Genomic DNA, 15,742 nt, shown 5'->3' with positions numbered 1-15,742 from the left:
TGTAAGTGTATAAGTCGTGAAAAGAGCAACATAATTATAGTGCTATGAAGATGGCGACCAAAAGAAAGAGCTAAATAACTGAAAGAGGATGCCATTGGAAAAAACATTTGGGGGGCATGGAGCAGTGGGTGGCCATTTGGCCCATTTTTTTTAAACCATGCATATGAATCACTTTGATAAAAATGTAAACTGTATCACTTTAACGGGCACAGAGAGAGGATTAGCCCTCATCAGAAGGGCCGCTTCTCCTGAGACTACAAGATCATGAGCATGCTAAGTAAAGCTAAGGGTTAGAAGTGAGATGTTTTACTGGGCTTGATAGGTAAACTTGATTTCCTGTAAGGCAGGAAGCTAAATTATAAATATAATGCAAAATAAAAATGTTTGCTAAGATTGAGAAAGCAGCACTAGAGTAGATGGTCTATGCGAAGTACTGAAGGCTTGGCAGAGCTATAATGGGCAAAGGCGAAAGAAGGTGACCAGAAACTTGTCAAAGTATATACATCACAATGCTAAGGATGGAGAGTATATATTTACAGAAGGAAAAAAAAGTATGCCACTTTAGGGCTTGTGAAGGTGTGGTTCCTTTCTCGGAATTACACTTATTAACTTAAAGTGCCTCAATAATATATCGGATCATTAAAGTTGTATAAAATCATTTGCTATGTATTAAATGTAGCAATTATTTGTTCACGTAAGTGATAAAAGAAGACTATCTTCCACAATGTACAAGGGTCCATGAGAGACCTTATTAACATGTTATCTAGTATTCTAATCAAATTCTAAGTATGAGCAAAGTCCCTTCCTAACAAAATTGTGAATGCCTTGAGAATTTTATCCATGACTGACATTTTGGAAGAAGCAACTTTTATTGAACACCTACTGATTGTCAGGTAATGTGCTGGTGCTAAAAAGAGAGTCATGCCTAACTTCAAGGAGTTCACTGTCCACAGGAAGAGTGAGACAATTAACTCAACAATTAGAAGAACAGAATTTGATAAATATGGAACATGTTTGTCTTGCTAACCAAAGTATTCCCAATGTCTGATTTCATTAAATAATCCCAATCTGCAATTACTGAAGTGCTGCCCCAGGGCAGGAAAAATAGGAATAAATAAAGCAAAGAATGGCAAGAAGGGAATTCCAGACAAAGAAAAGAGCATGTGTAAAAGCCAGAGGAAAGGACAAAGAAGTAGGAGGCATTAAAAGGTGTGCAGATAAGAGGACATGGCAGAAGGGTTGAAAGGGTAGGGTGCTTTGTTTTCAGACCAAATTGCTGATCAACAGTCAAGGCCCATTATTTTATTTTCATTCTGGGGGCCAGAAATTGTTGAAACCATTTGAAATACACTTTCAACACTACATATAAATGGCAAATATTTATCACTATTTGATTTTTTTTTTTGTCCTTTTCTGAGACAGGGTCTCACTCCGTCACCCAGGCTGGAATGAAGTGGCATGATCCTAGCTCACTGCAGCCTAGACTTCCTGGGTTCCAGTGATCCTCCCACCTCAGTCCCCCGAGTAGCTGGGACCACAGGTGCCTGCCACCATGCCTGGCTAATTTTTTACGTCACCAGGGTCGGCTAATTTTTGTATTTTTGGTAGAGATGCGGATTCACCAAGTTGCCCAGGCTGGTCTCAAATTCCTGAGCTCAAGCAATCCACCTGCCTCAGCCTCCCACAGCGCTAGGATTACAGGCATGAGCCACTGCACCTGGCTATTACTGGACTTTCAAATTTTCAAAGTTCAAAGATGTTACAAAATGACAGACTCAAAACCGTTTTCATTTATAAAACTAGAGACCTTTTAAGCCTTTGTAACAAATATATCAAGAGATACTCATATTAAAAATCTGTATGAAAATAAGCCACCTTTAAATCAATATAATGAAATACTAGGACCCTTTTGACATATAAAAACATGTATTTAAAATATAGTAGAAACATTACATAAATTCACTAAATACAATCACATAAAAACGCATGCATTGTACATTGGTAAGATAAAAAGAAAAATAAGCAAATATCTGGTTTTAAGTATTTAGAAAGTGTTTATTTGTATAGTTAGGTGTGTTATAAATCTCTTTAAAAAACCCTAAAACTAGGTATAAATACCTTAGAATTATAAAAATTTCAAAATTTGATATAAAACTCCAAAATGTAAAAACCTAAGAGGTATGATGCAGTTACACAAATACTTTTAAAGAACGTATTTTCTGTATTACACTATTTGCAGAAACATATTAAAATTAACAAACCATGGGAATTACAAGATACCAAATTCTGGAATTAAATTCCTTCCTGTTTTCTTTTCACGTGAAATAGCACCTGTTTTCTAAATATGTATAACCAAGGTCCTAAAATTAAAATTCCCAAAGATAAGTTATCACTATAAACAAGAACAATCATGACAAATGGAAATATAAAGAAAACCTATAACACTCACAGTCCCTTACTAATCCTAGTAAGATAGCTATAGAATGGAAAAAGTCCACAATTCCAATCCTAAAGCCAGTCAAAACATAGTTGTGACTGATCAGAAGCCTTGATATTATAAAGATTTCAATTCTTCCTCCAAATGGTCAATGGACTCTATGCAATGCTCATCAAAATTCTAGCAGGTTTTTGAAAACTGACAAGCTGATTCTAATAAGAATAATCAAGACACTCTAGAACAGAGGTCAGCAAACTATGGCCTATGTTCCAAATACAGTTAAAAGTGATCTTTTTTACATTCTTGAAGGTTTAAAAAAAAAAAGGCTGCACATGGTGGCTCATGTCTGTGTATTACAGATACCAACACTTTGGAAGGCCAAGGTGGGCAGATGGCCTGAGCCCTGGAGTTTGAGACCAGCCTGGACAACACAGGCAGATCCCATCTCTACAAAAAATAAAGTAGCCAAGCATGGCGGGACACATCTGCAGTTCCAGCTACACGGGAGGCTGATGTGGGAGGACTGCTTGAGCCCAGGAGGTCAAAGTTGTAATGAGTTGTGATCCTGCCACTGCATTCTAGCCTGGGCAACAGAGTAAAGACCCTGTCTCAATAAAATTTTTTTTAAATGTGAAAAAAAAAAAAAGAAAAGAAAGAAAAATATTTAACAGAGACCAAATGTGACCCACAAGGCCTACAAATATTTACCACCTGGCCCTTTATAAAAAGCTTGCCAGGCCAGGGATGATGGCTCACACCTGTAATCCCAGCACCCAGGGAGGCCAAGGCAGATGGATCACCTGAGGTCAGGAGTTCGAGACCAGCCTGGCCAAAATGGTGAAACCCCATCTCTACTAAAAATACAAAAATTAGCCGGGCATGGTGGTGCACGCCTATAATCCCAGCTACTTGGGAAGCTGAGACAGGATAATCGCTTGAACCCAGGAGGCAGTGGTTGCAGTGAGCGCCACTGCACTCCAGCCTGGGTGACAGAATGAGACTCCGTCTCAAGAAAAAATAAAAAAGAAAGCTTGCCAATCCCTTATCTAGAAGCACAGAATTGGAGGACCTACACTAACAGATAAATTTATTGTAAAGCTACAGTAATTAAAATATGACACTAATGCAAAGACAGACAAATAGGAATGGAGAGTCCAGAAACAAACTCATTTAAACATTGAATTTATGATGAAGTCACTGCAAAGTAGTAGGGATGACTTCTTCAGTAAATGGTGTTGGGGTGAACTGGATAGTTACTCGGAAAAAATAAACATTGACCCCACCTCACGCCATATAAAATCAGTTCTATATGGAGTATTGATTTAAAAATAAAAGGTTAAAGAAATAAAAGAAGAAAAAGTAAATAATAATACTTATAGCCTTAGGGTTTCTTTTCTTTCTTTTTTTTTGAGTCAGGATCTCACTCTGTTGCCTACGTTGGAGTGCAGTGCACAGCTCACTGCTGCCTTGGCCTCCCAGGCTCAAGCGATCCTCCCACCTCAGCCTCCCACATAACTGGGACCACAGGCGCATGCCACCAAGCCTGACTAATTTTTTACTTTTTGTAGAGACAGGGTCTCACTATGTTGCCCAAGCTGGTCTCAAATTCCTAACCTCAAGCAATCCTCCTGCCTCAGCCCCCCAAAGGGCTGGAATTATAGGTCAGAGCCACCATGCCCAGCTGATAATATATTTCTAAGAACAGAAAGGAAATGTGGTGCGGTAATCCACTTAGTTATTAAACAGGAAGGACCTTATCTTATCACATATTTTGTGGCAAGAACCTGGACCATCTCAATTTGCTAAAAGGATATGTGACAGAAGGCCAGGCGCGGTGGCTCACGCCTGTAATCCCAGCACTTTGGGAGGCCGAGGCGGGTGGATCACGAGGCCAGGAGATCGAGACCATCCTGGCTAACATGGTGAAACCCCGACTCTACTAAAAATACAAAAAATTAGCCAGGCGTGGCGGTGGGCACCTGTAGTCCCAGCTACTTGGGAGGCTGAAGCAGGAGAATGGCGTGAACCTGGGAGGTGGAGCTTGCAGTGAGCTGAGATTGCGCCACTGCACTCCAGCCTGGGCGACACCGTGAGACTCCATCTCAAAAAAAAAAAAAAAAAAAAAGGGTATGTGACAGAATTATTTCATCTTTTAAGATGTTTGTGTGCCCAAATTTAATGGATGAAAAGAGTTTGTCTTTAACATTTTTTTCACTATCCCTTTATTTTTATTTTTGAGACAGACTCTCACTCTGTCACCCAGGCTGGAGTACAGTGGTGCAGTTCTGCAACCTCTGCCACCCAGCTTCAAGCAATTCTCATGCCTCAGCCTCCTGAGTAGCTGAGATTACAGGTGTGCACAACCATGCTCAGCTAATTTTTGTATTTTTAGTAAAGACAGGGTTTTCCCATGTTGGCCTGGCTGGTCTCAAACTCCTGACCTCAAGTGATCCGCTCGCCTAGGCCTCCCAAAGTACTGAGATTACAGATGTGAGCCACCATGCCCAGCCCCTTTATTCTTAAATTCTGTAAATTATTTGTAAAATTACTTTAAACTTTAAAATACAAAGGGTCCATTGGACCTAAAAGGTAAACGGTAAAGACTACTTTTCTACTATACTGAGATCAAACTGTCATACTGCAGCGTTTAGTTTCTTTTTTTTTTTTGAGACGGAGTCTCGTTCTCGCTCTGTCACTCTGTCGCCCAGGCTGGAGTGTAGTGACTCGATCTCGGCTCACTGCACCCTCCACCTCTGCATTCAAGTGATTCTCGTGCCTTGGCCTCCCGAGTAGCTGGGATTACAAGCATGCACCACCATGCCTGGCTAATTTTTGTATTTTTGGTAGAGATGGTGCTTCACCATGTTGGCCACGCTGGTCTCAAACTCCTGACCTCAAGTGATCTGCCCGCGTCAGCCTCCCAAAGTGCTGGGATTACAGGCATGAGCCACTGTACCCAGCATGCAGCGTTTACGTTCAAGTGCTCATTAAGAAAATAAAAAGTCCTGCAGTGAGAAATTTGTAATACATATAATGGATAAAGAACTGATGTGTAGAATTCACAAAGAACTCCTACAAAATCAGTAAGACATAAAACCCAGTCAAAAAATGGGAAAAAGACTTGAATCAGCATTTCATAAAAGAGGAAATACAAATGAACAATAATCAAATAAATAAAGTGAAACCTCATTAGTCATCAGGGAAATGTAAATTAAATCCATTATCATGATACCACTAAACATCCACTAGGATTGCTAAACCTTAAAAGTTTAACAATACCAAGTGTTGATAAGGATGCAAAAAAACTGAAACACTGAAACACTGCCGGTGAGAATATAAACTGAAACAACCACTTTGGAAAAATGTTTAACAATACCCATTAAACGCAGAACATGTATATACTCTATAATCAGGCAATTCCAATCCTTAATAGATATCCAAACAAAATTAAACACACACAAACAAACACATACATCTAAAGGGACACATACAGCATCAAAAGACACATAGCAGCACTTTTCATAATAACCAAAAAACTTCAATGACCATTAATATTAAAATGGATAAACAGATTGTGTTATATTCATACAATGAACTATTGTACAGGAACGGGAATAAACTACTGCTACACACAACATGGATGACTCTCACAATAATACAATGTCAAGTGAAAGATGCCAGACTCATGAGTACATACAGTATTATTTCACTCACATGAAGTTCAAAAATAGGCAAAACTAATCTATGGCTCAGTATAGCAGTTATCTTTGGGGTATTAGAAAATAACTGAGGGGGATGAGGGAGATTTCTTGGGCACTAGTAATTCCTATTTCTTGATCTAGTAGTGATACCATGTGTGCCTTTTTTTTTTTTTTTGAGACGGAGTCTCACTCTGTCACCCAGGATGGAGCAGAGTGGCACGATCTTGGCTCACTGCAACCTCCGCCTCCCGGGTTCAAGCAATTCTCCTGCCTCAGCCTCCCAAGTAGCTGGGACTACAGGCGCACATTACCATGCCAGCTAATTTTAGTATTTTTTAGTAGAGATGGGGTTTCACCATATTGACCAGGCTGGTCTCGAACTCCTAACCTCATGATCCGCCCCCCTCAGCCTCCCAAAGTGCTGGGATTACAGGCATGAGCAACCGCACCTGGCCAATGTGTGTCTTTATTTTGTGAAAATTCACTAAGCTGAACACTTAAAATTGTGTACTTCTCTGTTACGTTTCAATAAGTTTTATTATATGTGAAAAAAAAGGTCCTGGAAAACCAACATCCATCTATATGGCAGTTTTCTGGACCAACGGTAGTCTTCTGGAAGACGGAGTGAATCCAATGATATACACAGTGTCAAAACAGCTCCCCCAGACTCTCAACAATGTGACATGTTATTTACACGTCATGCAGTTTTGTCACATGACTTTTTAGAAATCTCGTTTTTAGAAAGCAGCTTAAATCTGGATTTTGCAAAAACTCAAAGCCATTTACAGTACTTTATTTGTAACAGCATGTTATCAGTAAATTTGTTTAGCTGTGTTCTAAACTCTTGTTTTTCTAATCGGCTTTGATTATTCAAAAAAAAAAGTGGCTTATCATATCAGTTATATGTTGATAGCAAAATCTGAATTAGGAATACAGGAAGTTCACAGGTTTCCTTAATAGTATAGATTATTCTTACCTCAGTCTTGTTTCACTCACTAACCAGCTTCCCACTGATTTTTTACCTAGTTACACTGGAGAAAAAGAACTATGCCTGGGTAACAGTCCCAAACTATACTCTATAAGGGCTGAGTGAGCAAAAGCAGCAGGGGGTGACTGAAATGGCAATGACATAAGCTAGTTAGGGGAAAGGTTTTCAAAACAAGGTGGATAATGTGAGTAGGATCCAATTCAAGGATTAAAAAGCCATCCTTATCAAAGCTGCAGATGAAAATGCTGAAGAGGGATATCACATACCTAAAACAATATAATCATCATTCACCAAGATTTCAGCAGACTGAAATGATGGCGCAAACCTAACTAGAAAACAACCTAAAGAGAAATGTAAAGTCTTAGAAAAAGGAACAAGAAAAACAAAAACAAAAAACCAACCACACAAGTTCAGGATAAGACAGACTTGGCTTAATAAAAGCTAATGTGAAAAAGACCTGGGAAGCTAGATTGATGTTAAGCTCAACAAGAGTCAACACTGTGAGAGTGCTGAAAAAAACAAACAAAAAAGCAATTTGTTAAGCTATACAATATAAGCACATTATTTATAATGAAGTTGGTACTAGGCCCATGGTCCTCTGCATCTGAAGTAAGTGTTCATTCTGAAGGAGACTAACAAACTAAACGCCCTTCAAAGGACAGTGAGCAGTACAGCAGGATGAGATTAGAAACAATGTTAAGATGAAAAGAATCTGAGTTGTGATTGGCAGAGCAAACTGGGTAAGGTAGGGTGAGGGAGACATGAGGGTAATAGTTTTTAAATAACTGTAGTGACACGCTGTAGAAGAGGCATAGGATAATTCATTCTGTGTTGCTCCAGAGGCAAATCTAGAATCAACAGATAAAAGTTAAAGAATCACATTTAGGTTCAATGTAAAAAACAAACTTTCTAGAATCAATGCCTTATATGGCAGTGTTCCTTATCACAATGCCAATGTTAAGCATACAACTGCTCATCACAGAAAGTACAATGGACTTAAAGTGGGTCAGAAGTCCTTGGATTCTAATCCCATCTTGACCATTTACTAGCTGTGTTATATGAGGCAACGTATTTACAACCTCTCTGAATCTCAGCTTTTCTTATGTATTTATTTACCTCCTGATATCACTAAGAGGAATAAATAAGATGATATGTGCAAGACTCATTGTGACAAACTGAAATGGAATACAAATGTGCGTTGCCGTAGACGGATATATCAGATAATTGCTATTATCTTCCCAGCACAGAGATTATTAACTTGAGAAGTTATTTTCTTCTGAAGACAAAATTTAAAATAGGTCCTAAATTCACACAGCCAAGATTTAGTAGGCAAAGATAGAAAATATTAACATGACAGAAATCAAGGGAGCAGGAAATGTATGTTTCATGAGGTGTTAAGAATGTACTTCTCTGATAGCAAATTAGTTACCAGATCTAAAAGGCAATGCTCATTCCAGGAGATTAAGAACAAATTCAAATCAAGATGATACACATGCCAAATAAGCACTGACAGTATAGGCTTGAATCATGGCAGTAAACAGAGCTTAAATAGTACTTTTGCTTTGGGGACCCTCTAGACTCAACTGTACCTATTCTGGGGTTCTACTCACTCTGCTAAATAATCCTGACTGAGCAAGTTACACAGTCCTCTCAGTGCCATTTTGTTAAGAGTAAATGGAGAATAATCTGCCTACTTCACAGGTTGTTGAGAAGACTTCCATGAGATAATAATGTGTGTAAAGTCTCTAGCAAGGCTTCTTGGTACACAGAGGAATTCATGTTAATTGCCCTTTCTCTTAACTTTGATTGTGGATGGAGTTTTGTGCCACACTGCTTTCAGAATTATAAACTTGGGGAATAAAAGATATATTTTGTTTTCAAATGTTAAAATGAGGTTGAAAAAAATGATGATGTAGATCCACTGATACTGAGATGAAAATCTAAGCAATACGCAGATTGGTGGAAAAATAAGTTATAAGATAATCTACTCAGTATGATCCCATTTCTGCAACATATTTTTTTTAAATGATTCTCTCCAGATGGTGGAATTAGGTGACTTTCACTTTTTTCTACACTTTTCTGTAACGTTTGAATTTTGTATAAGGAGTACACATTTCTACTACAATTCCCAACTGAGAAAAAAACTGATTAAAGTATTTTTCTGGCTAAGCGTGGTGGCTCACGCCTGTAATCCCAGCACTTTGGGAGGCCAAGGCAGGCAGGGAGGCCAAAGCAGGAGGATTGCTTGAGCCCAGGAGTTTGAGACCAGCCTGGTCAACATAGGAAGATCCCCATCTCTACGAAGTATTTTTTAAAAACTGGCCAGATGTGGTGGTGCGCGCCTCTGGTCCTAGCCACCTGGGAGGCTGAGGTGGGAGGATTGCTTGAACCCAGGAGGAAGAGGCTGCACTGAGCCATAATTGTATCACTGCACACTAGCCTGGGTGAAAAACCGAGACCCTGTCTCAAAAAATAATAATAATTTCCATAGAAAAGTTATCATTTAGGTCAACTTGGGGAGAAAAATCTATTTTTACAAACTTGGAAAAAATGAATTTAACAGTTTTTAGAAGGTAAAGAGAAAAAACTTACACACCAGCCATTTTTTTTCTTTCTAAATATGTTGTTCAGGCAAAACAGAAGTATCTCCTTAACTGGGGAAAATATAAAGGATGTAAGCTCCATGGGGGCAGGAATTTTATGTGTTCTGTTATATTCACTGCTCTAAGTACAAGAGCAGGAACTTAAATATTTGCTGAATGGATAAAATAAAAGTCCTACTTACCTTTTGCTAAATTTCACTGCCTCAAGCCAGTAGAATATTGGCTTATTCATCTTTATCTCTAACAACTAACAAATTATCTAACAAATAGTAATTGCCAATTCAATTATTTGTCAAATGAATGAAAAAGCAAAAAAAAGATAAAGTTTAATATTATTTTTAAAGCTAATAAGTCAATACAAAATGATAAGCATTACTCCACAATACTACATTCATTCTGGATTATAATCTCTACATATAGGACAAAAGCAGAGACAGCAAAGAAACGGGGGCATGTTACCTTTTCTACATTACATACATGATGTCTAATAAGCAGACAATGTAAGTACAAAGAGAGTATAAACATTGTATAAATGTAGCTTTTTATACCATCGAGAACCAAATAGCCTAAGTCAATAAAATAGCCAAATCAAAAAAAAAGAGAAAAAAAAGCAGACCTACCTTGGGCCTCTTGGACTTTCCAAGTAACTACTTCTAGGAGGATCTGGAAGCAGGCCACCTGATCTCACTGGCATGTCCTTCACTGCAGTGATTGGCTGAGATGGTGCAGCTGAAGACTCCCCAAGTCCTTGATCAGATGAGAACGAACTGTATGGCAGAGCAGACTTGCTCAAAGGAGCTTTTGAATTCACTTGTTCTGATGGACCAGCTGATTGCAACGGAGGATGGTAAGTTGTGGGTGGGGCGGAACCAAAAGACACAGGAGTAGGAAGCAGTGCTGGTCTAGGTTTCTCTGGAACTTGTGAGCTCTGTGAACTGGAGGCTGGTGGAACTGGGGCTGCTGTTAACTGAGGAGGTATCCCTTGTGGAACTCCAGGGGGAGGTATTCCTGGAGGAGGTGTAGCTGAAGACAATGGTGGGAGGGGCATGACAGGTGGAGGTGCTGTTGAAGAGAGAGATGGTGGGGGAAGAACTGGTGGTGGCCCCGCAGAAGACAGGGAAGGTGGGGGGAGAACTGGTGGTGGCCCTGCAGGAGAGAGAGAAGGAGGCATCCCTGGTGGGGGAACAGAGGTTGGTAGAGAAGGTGGCATAACAGGTGGGGGCATGCCAGGTGGTGGCACTGTAGCAGGGAGGGCAGGGGGCATCACTGGTGGTGGCAATGAAGGAGGCAACACTGGAGGGGGCATTGTAGGTAGAGGTGGAGGCATCTGAGAATATGGAACAAAAGGAGGTGGCATTGACATGTTCCCCATATACTGGTTCTTCATGTTCTGAAATGAATTGACTTTCTCCTGGAGATAGCTCTGAGTGGCTTTCATATGTCCCTGCCATGTTTTCCACTGCTTCTCATACTCCTGAAGCTGATCTTTATGAGGATAGGAATGGAGTTGTTCCTCCCATAGCTGAAACTCTCGCTCCCATTCTTGGTAAAGATGTTGAAACTGTTGCTGCTGCATCTCATAATGCCGCAGCTGCATATCTACAGACATGGTCTACAAATAAAGGGATAAAAAACTATTTAAAACCATTCATATAAGATAATTAATCATAGGTTAAATATTAATGAATCAAGGGCATTTGACGCTTTAGGAAATTAGAACACTAAAGACTTTGGGAGGCTAAGAATAAGTTCGTTAAGTTCTTCGAGTGATGATCATTCTTCTTCCTTCCTTTGGCTTAGACAACTTACTACAGAGTTGGAAAAACCAACCGAACAATAAAGCAAATACCTATCTTAGCAATAAGTATTTTTCAAGTTTTTAATATGGATAATTTCAAGAACTTGAAAAATGATCTGTTATTATAGATATACAGACACAACATTACCCCTCAAAGATACAACACAAACAAGTATCTAAGTCACTTTATCTTTTACGGTATATTTGCTTAGGTTTTTTGTGATGGCTGTTTTTGGCCTTTTTGCTTATCTGTTACTGTAGTAGTTTACAGGCAAAACACAGGTTAACCTGTAGCTATATGGTAAAAATCCCCAGCTCTTAAGACCCTTAGCAATAGTAAGCTAACATCTGGCCTGGGTTGACATGATCAGGAAACTCTACTATAACCAACCCCTCCCCAGTCCCCCAGGTAATGTGGCAGATAACTACTTGGGCACCCCTTGGGAAACAACTAATTGTCAACAGTTGGTATCTTTTGTTTTTCACACTTAAATCTTTCAAGAATAACAAATCCTTTCAATGTCTTGGGGCAACTTCCTACTTGTGGACTATGGAAGCACTTGCCTGTATATGTGGTGGGGGCTGTATAATCTGCTGATACTGTTGTAGAATCTGCTGTAACTGAGTGTGCTTCTGCATTATTCCCTGATACTGGAAACCGACTCGATGCTGCTGGTGCTGCTGCCAGTGTGCTGCTGCAGCCTGCAACTGCTTTAACCTGGCATCTTCTTCTGGGTCCTCAGACTAAAGATAAAAGAGGACACATCTTTATGTAAGTCATAAAACAGCAAGCAAAAATATTTTATAAATGTATTATAAAGTCCAGAATCCCTACAACTCAGAAATATCCAATTGTCAAACACAGTATCTTCAGTTCTTTTTGGATTGAGAACAGCTATTCTATCTTTAGATAAAACACATAGCTCTATCTATACTATTATGGATACTAATACAAAGGAGTTTATAAATTCCATAGTCTTCACTGGAATAATAATCTTATTATTCCTAAATATGACAACAATTTTCCCAGTGGAAAGTGGTCCCAGGCCGGGCACCACGGCTCACACCTGTAATCCCAGAACTTTGGGAGGCCAAGGCGGGTGGATCACTTGAAGTCAGGAGTCCAAGACCAGCCTGGTCAACATGGTGAAACCCCATCTCTACTAAAAATACAAAAATTAGCCAGGCATGGTGGCAGCTACCTGTAATCTCACCTACTTGGGAGGCTGAGGCCGGAGAATCACTTGAACCTTGGAGGCAGAGGTTGCAGTGAGCCAAGATCGCGTCACTGCACTCCAGCCTGGGCGACAGAGCAAGACTCCATCTCAAAAACAAAAAAGGAGGGGAGGGGAGGGAAGAGAGGTCCCAGCTACTTGGAAGGCTGAGGCAGGAGGATCACTTGAGCCTGCGAGGCTGAGGCTGCAGTGAGTTGAGATCACATCACTGCACTCCAGCCTGGGCAACAGAGTGAGACCCTGTCTAAAAAAAAAAAAGTGAACCTTAAGTTATAGACCTTTTCACTCTATGAAAAATCCGTTTCTTTTTTTGTCACTTTTCACCAATGGACTACAATATAACCATCATGGTTTGATTAAACCTTTCATATAAGGCTCTTGGGAGAACAATGACCTTTGGACCAATATGAGAACCTCCCATGTGCCAGTCACTAAGCTGAGTGACAAGAATTATCACATTTAATGCTTCAATACCTCTATGTGATAGCTACTATTGAATATACCCATTTTGCAGAGGAGTAAATTGAAGCACAGAATGGTTAACAAATTTGCCCAGTCACTACTGGCAAGTGGCAGTACCTGGATTATAGCCTGGGTAGCTTGACTCTAAAAGCTCAAGCACTCAACTATTGCCCTGTGCTGTCACTATGAACATATGCTGGCATCTTCCTTTAGTGCTTAGAGGCACTCAATTCAGAAGAGTATCCAACTCTTCCCTCAAACTAGGAAAAATTTCCTTTTCTAAACCTGATACAACAGGCCAGGCGTGGTGGCTCATGCCTGTAATCCAAGCACTTTGGGAGGCCAAAGCAGGTGGATCACTTGAGGTCAGGAGTTTGAAACCAGCCTGGCCAACATGGTGAAACCCCATCTCTACTAAAAAATACAAAAATTAGCCGGTCATGGTGGTGCATGCCTGTCATTCCAGCTACTCAGGAGGCTGAGGCAGGAGAATTGCCTGAACCTGGGAGGCAGAAGTTGCAGTAAGCCAAGATCGCACCATTGCACTCCAGCCTGGTAAACAGAGGGAGACCCTGTCTCAAAATAAATAAACAAACAAATAAACCTGATACAACAGACATCTGATTATTTCACAAATGCAACTTTATAGGTACCTAAAAAAACAAAAATATATATCCATTTATGATAGAAGTATACTAAATGAATCAGAAAAAAGCTAAATAATTTAATAAACACAAACAATTAATTATATGGTTACCTGGGGTTCCTCAGGTGGGAGAGGAGGTGGCACTTCCTCATTTGGAGGTGGCAATGGGGGCTCCTCAGAAGAAGGAGATTCTGGAACTTGACTGGTGGCAGGTACTGTAACTTCTTCTTTTACCGGCTCTGGTGTATCCTTTGCTACCACAGGACCCTTTTTGTGTCCTGGCAAATGAACTTTTGTCCTCTGTTGCAAACTAAGCAAGTGCTGTCGATACCAATACTGCTGCTGTTCCTACAACAGAAACAATTTTTGAGAATTCTGATTGACAATCATGTATCTCTGCAACTTGGTGTTGACAAGGACCTATCTTTATGTCTGTGTTCATGTGTCTATATGTAAGAAAAGGCAAAGCTAGACTGAGGAAGACAAATAAGTTAACAAGATCTTAAACACAGGCTACAGAAAAATTTCAGTTCCTCCCCCAAATTTATACATTTAAATTAAACCATACATATTAATTCAACATGCTTCTGTACTCTAATAAAACACATGCTTTTGGAGGTGAGAGCCATCTTTTTGATAAACGATCAGGGTAAATCTCTTCAGTACTCACAGCTACTTATTTTTAACCTGGCTTCAGTTTGTTCAGATTTCTTGACAGGGGTCTTGTAATTAATGAATATAACTGAACAGTCCTACCTCTCTTCTCTGCCTTCTCTCTTTCTCGTCTAGCACTCCTCCCTCTTTTCTTTTCTTTTTTTTTTTTTTTTTGAGACTGCATCTCACTCTCTCACCCAGGATGGAGTACAATGGCTTGAACATGGCTCACTGAAGCCTCGACTTCCCAGGCTCAAGCAATCCTCCCACCTCAGCCTCCTGAGCAGCTGGGTTCGTAGGCATGCACCATCACGCCCAGCTAATTTTTTTATGTTTTATAGACACAAGGTCTTACTGTGTTGCCCAGGCTGGTCTCAAACTCCTGGGCTCAAGCAATTCTCTTACCTCAGCCTCCCAAAGTGCTGGGATTACAGGTGTGAACCACTGCACCCAGCCTCCTCCCCCTTTGAAACACCTGTTGTAGCATTAATCTACCCATACTCAGATGTACACACATATAAGAGAATATGCTGTGTTTTTTTTTTTTTTTTTTGAGATGGAGTCTTGCTCTGTCACCCAGGCTGGAGTGCAGTGGTGTGATCTCGGCTCACTGCAACCTCCACCTCCCAGGTTCAAGTGATTCTCCTGCCTCAGCTTCCCGAGTAGCTGGGATTACAGGCACCCACCACCAAGCCCAGCTAAATTTTTTTATTTTTAGTAGAGATGGGGTTTCACCATGTTGGCCAGGCTGGTCTCGAACTCCTGACCTCAGGTGATCCACAAGCCTCGGCCTCCCAAAGTGCTGGGATTACAGGTGTGAGCCACCGCACCTGGCCAATATACTGTGTTTTAAAATGCTTTCTATTTATTTTAAAAGCCTTAGCTTTATCTTCCAAATTATGCTGTACTTTAATTTTCTGAAAGCTTATTTTGTGCTTTCATTTAAAAATTACAACAATAAGCTTAGTATGGAAATATTAGAAAATATAGCCAATCCTCATTATTCTTGGATTCTGTATTTGCAAATTTGCCTACTTGCTAAAATTTTTTTTTCTTTTTTTGAGACAGGGTCATCTCCCTCTGTCACCCAGGCTGGAGTGTAGTAGTGCAGTTTCAGCTCACTGCCACCTCCGCCTCCTGTGCTCAAATGATCCTCCCGCTTCAACCTCCCGAGTAACTGGGACCACAGGTATGTGCCACCATCTGGATAATGTTTGT

General features: G+C 40.2%; 1 protein-coding gene across 3 annotated transcripts in view; it reads right to left on the bottom strand.

The window, feature by feature from the left end:
- Positions 1-15,742, bottom strand: part of YLPM1 (YLP motif containing 1) — a 73,262-nt gene that overhangs the window by 43,565 nt on the left and 13,955 nt on the right. For all 3 annotated transcript variants that reach the window (XR_004067189.3, XM_004055454.5, XM_055360949.2), the window contains exons 2-4: positions 13,982-14,218; positions 12,092-12,271; positions 10,350-11,341 (exon numbers count right to left, since the gene is read on the bottom strand). Coding sequence is in view for 2 of the 3 variants with exons in the window: in XM_004055454.5 (XP_004055502.2) it covers positions 10,350-11,341; positions 12,092-12,271; positions 13,982-14,218 (1,409 nt within the window). In the remaining variant the exon portion in view is untranslated. The remainder of the gene's footprint in view (positions 1-10,349; positions 11,342-12,091; positions 12,272-13,981; positions 14,219-15,742) is intronic.

Source organism: Gorilla gorilla, chromosome 15 (genome assembly GCF_029281585.2).
Source record: "Gorilla gorilla gorilla isolate KB3781 chromosome 15, NHGRI_mGorGor1-v2.1_pri, whole genome shotgun sequence".
NCBI lineage: Eukaryota > Metazoa > Chordata > Mammalia > Primates > Hominidae > Gorilla > Gorilla gorilla.
The sequence above is the reverse complement of the archived record's forward strand: the minus strand, read 5'-3'. Positions and strand labels throughout refer to the sequence as shown.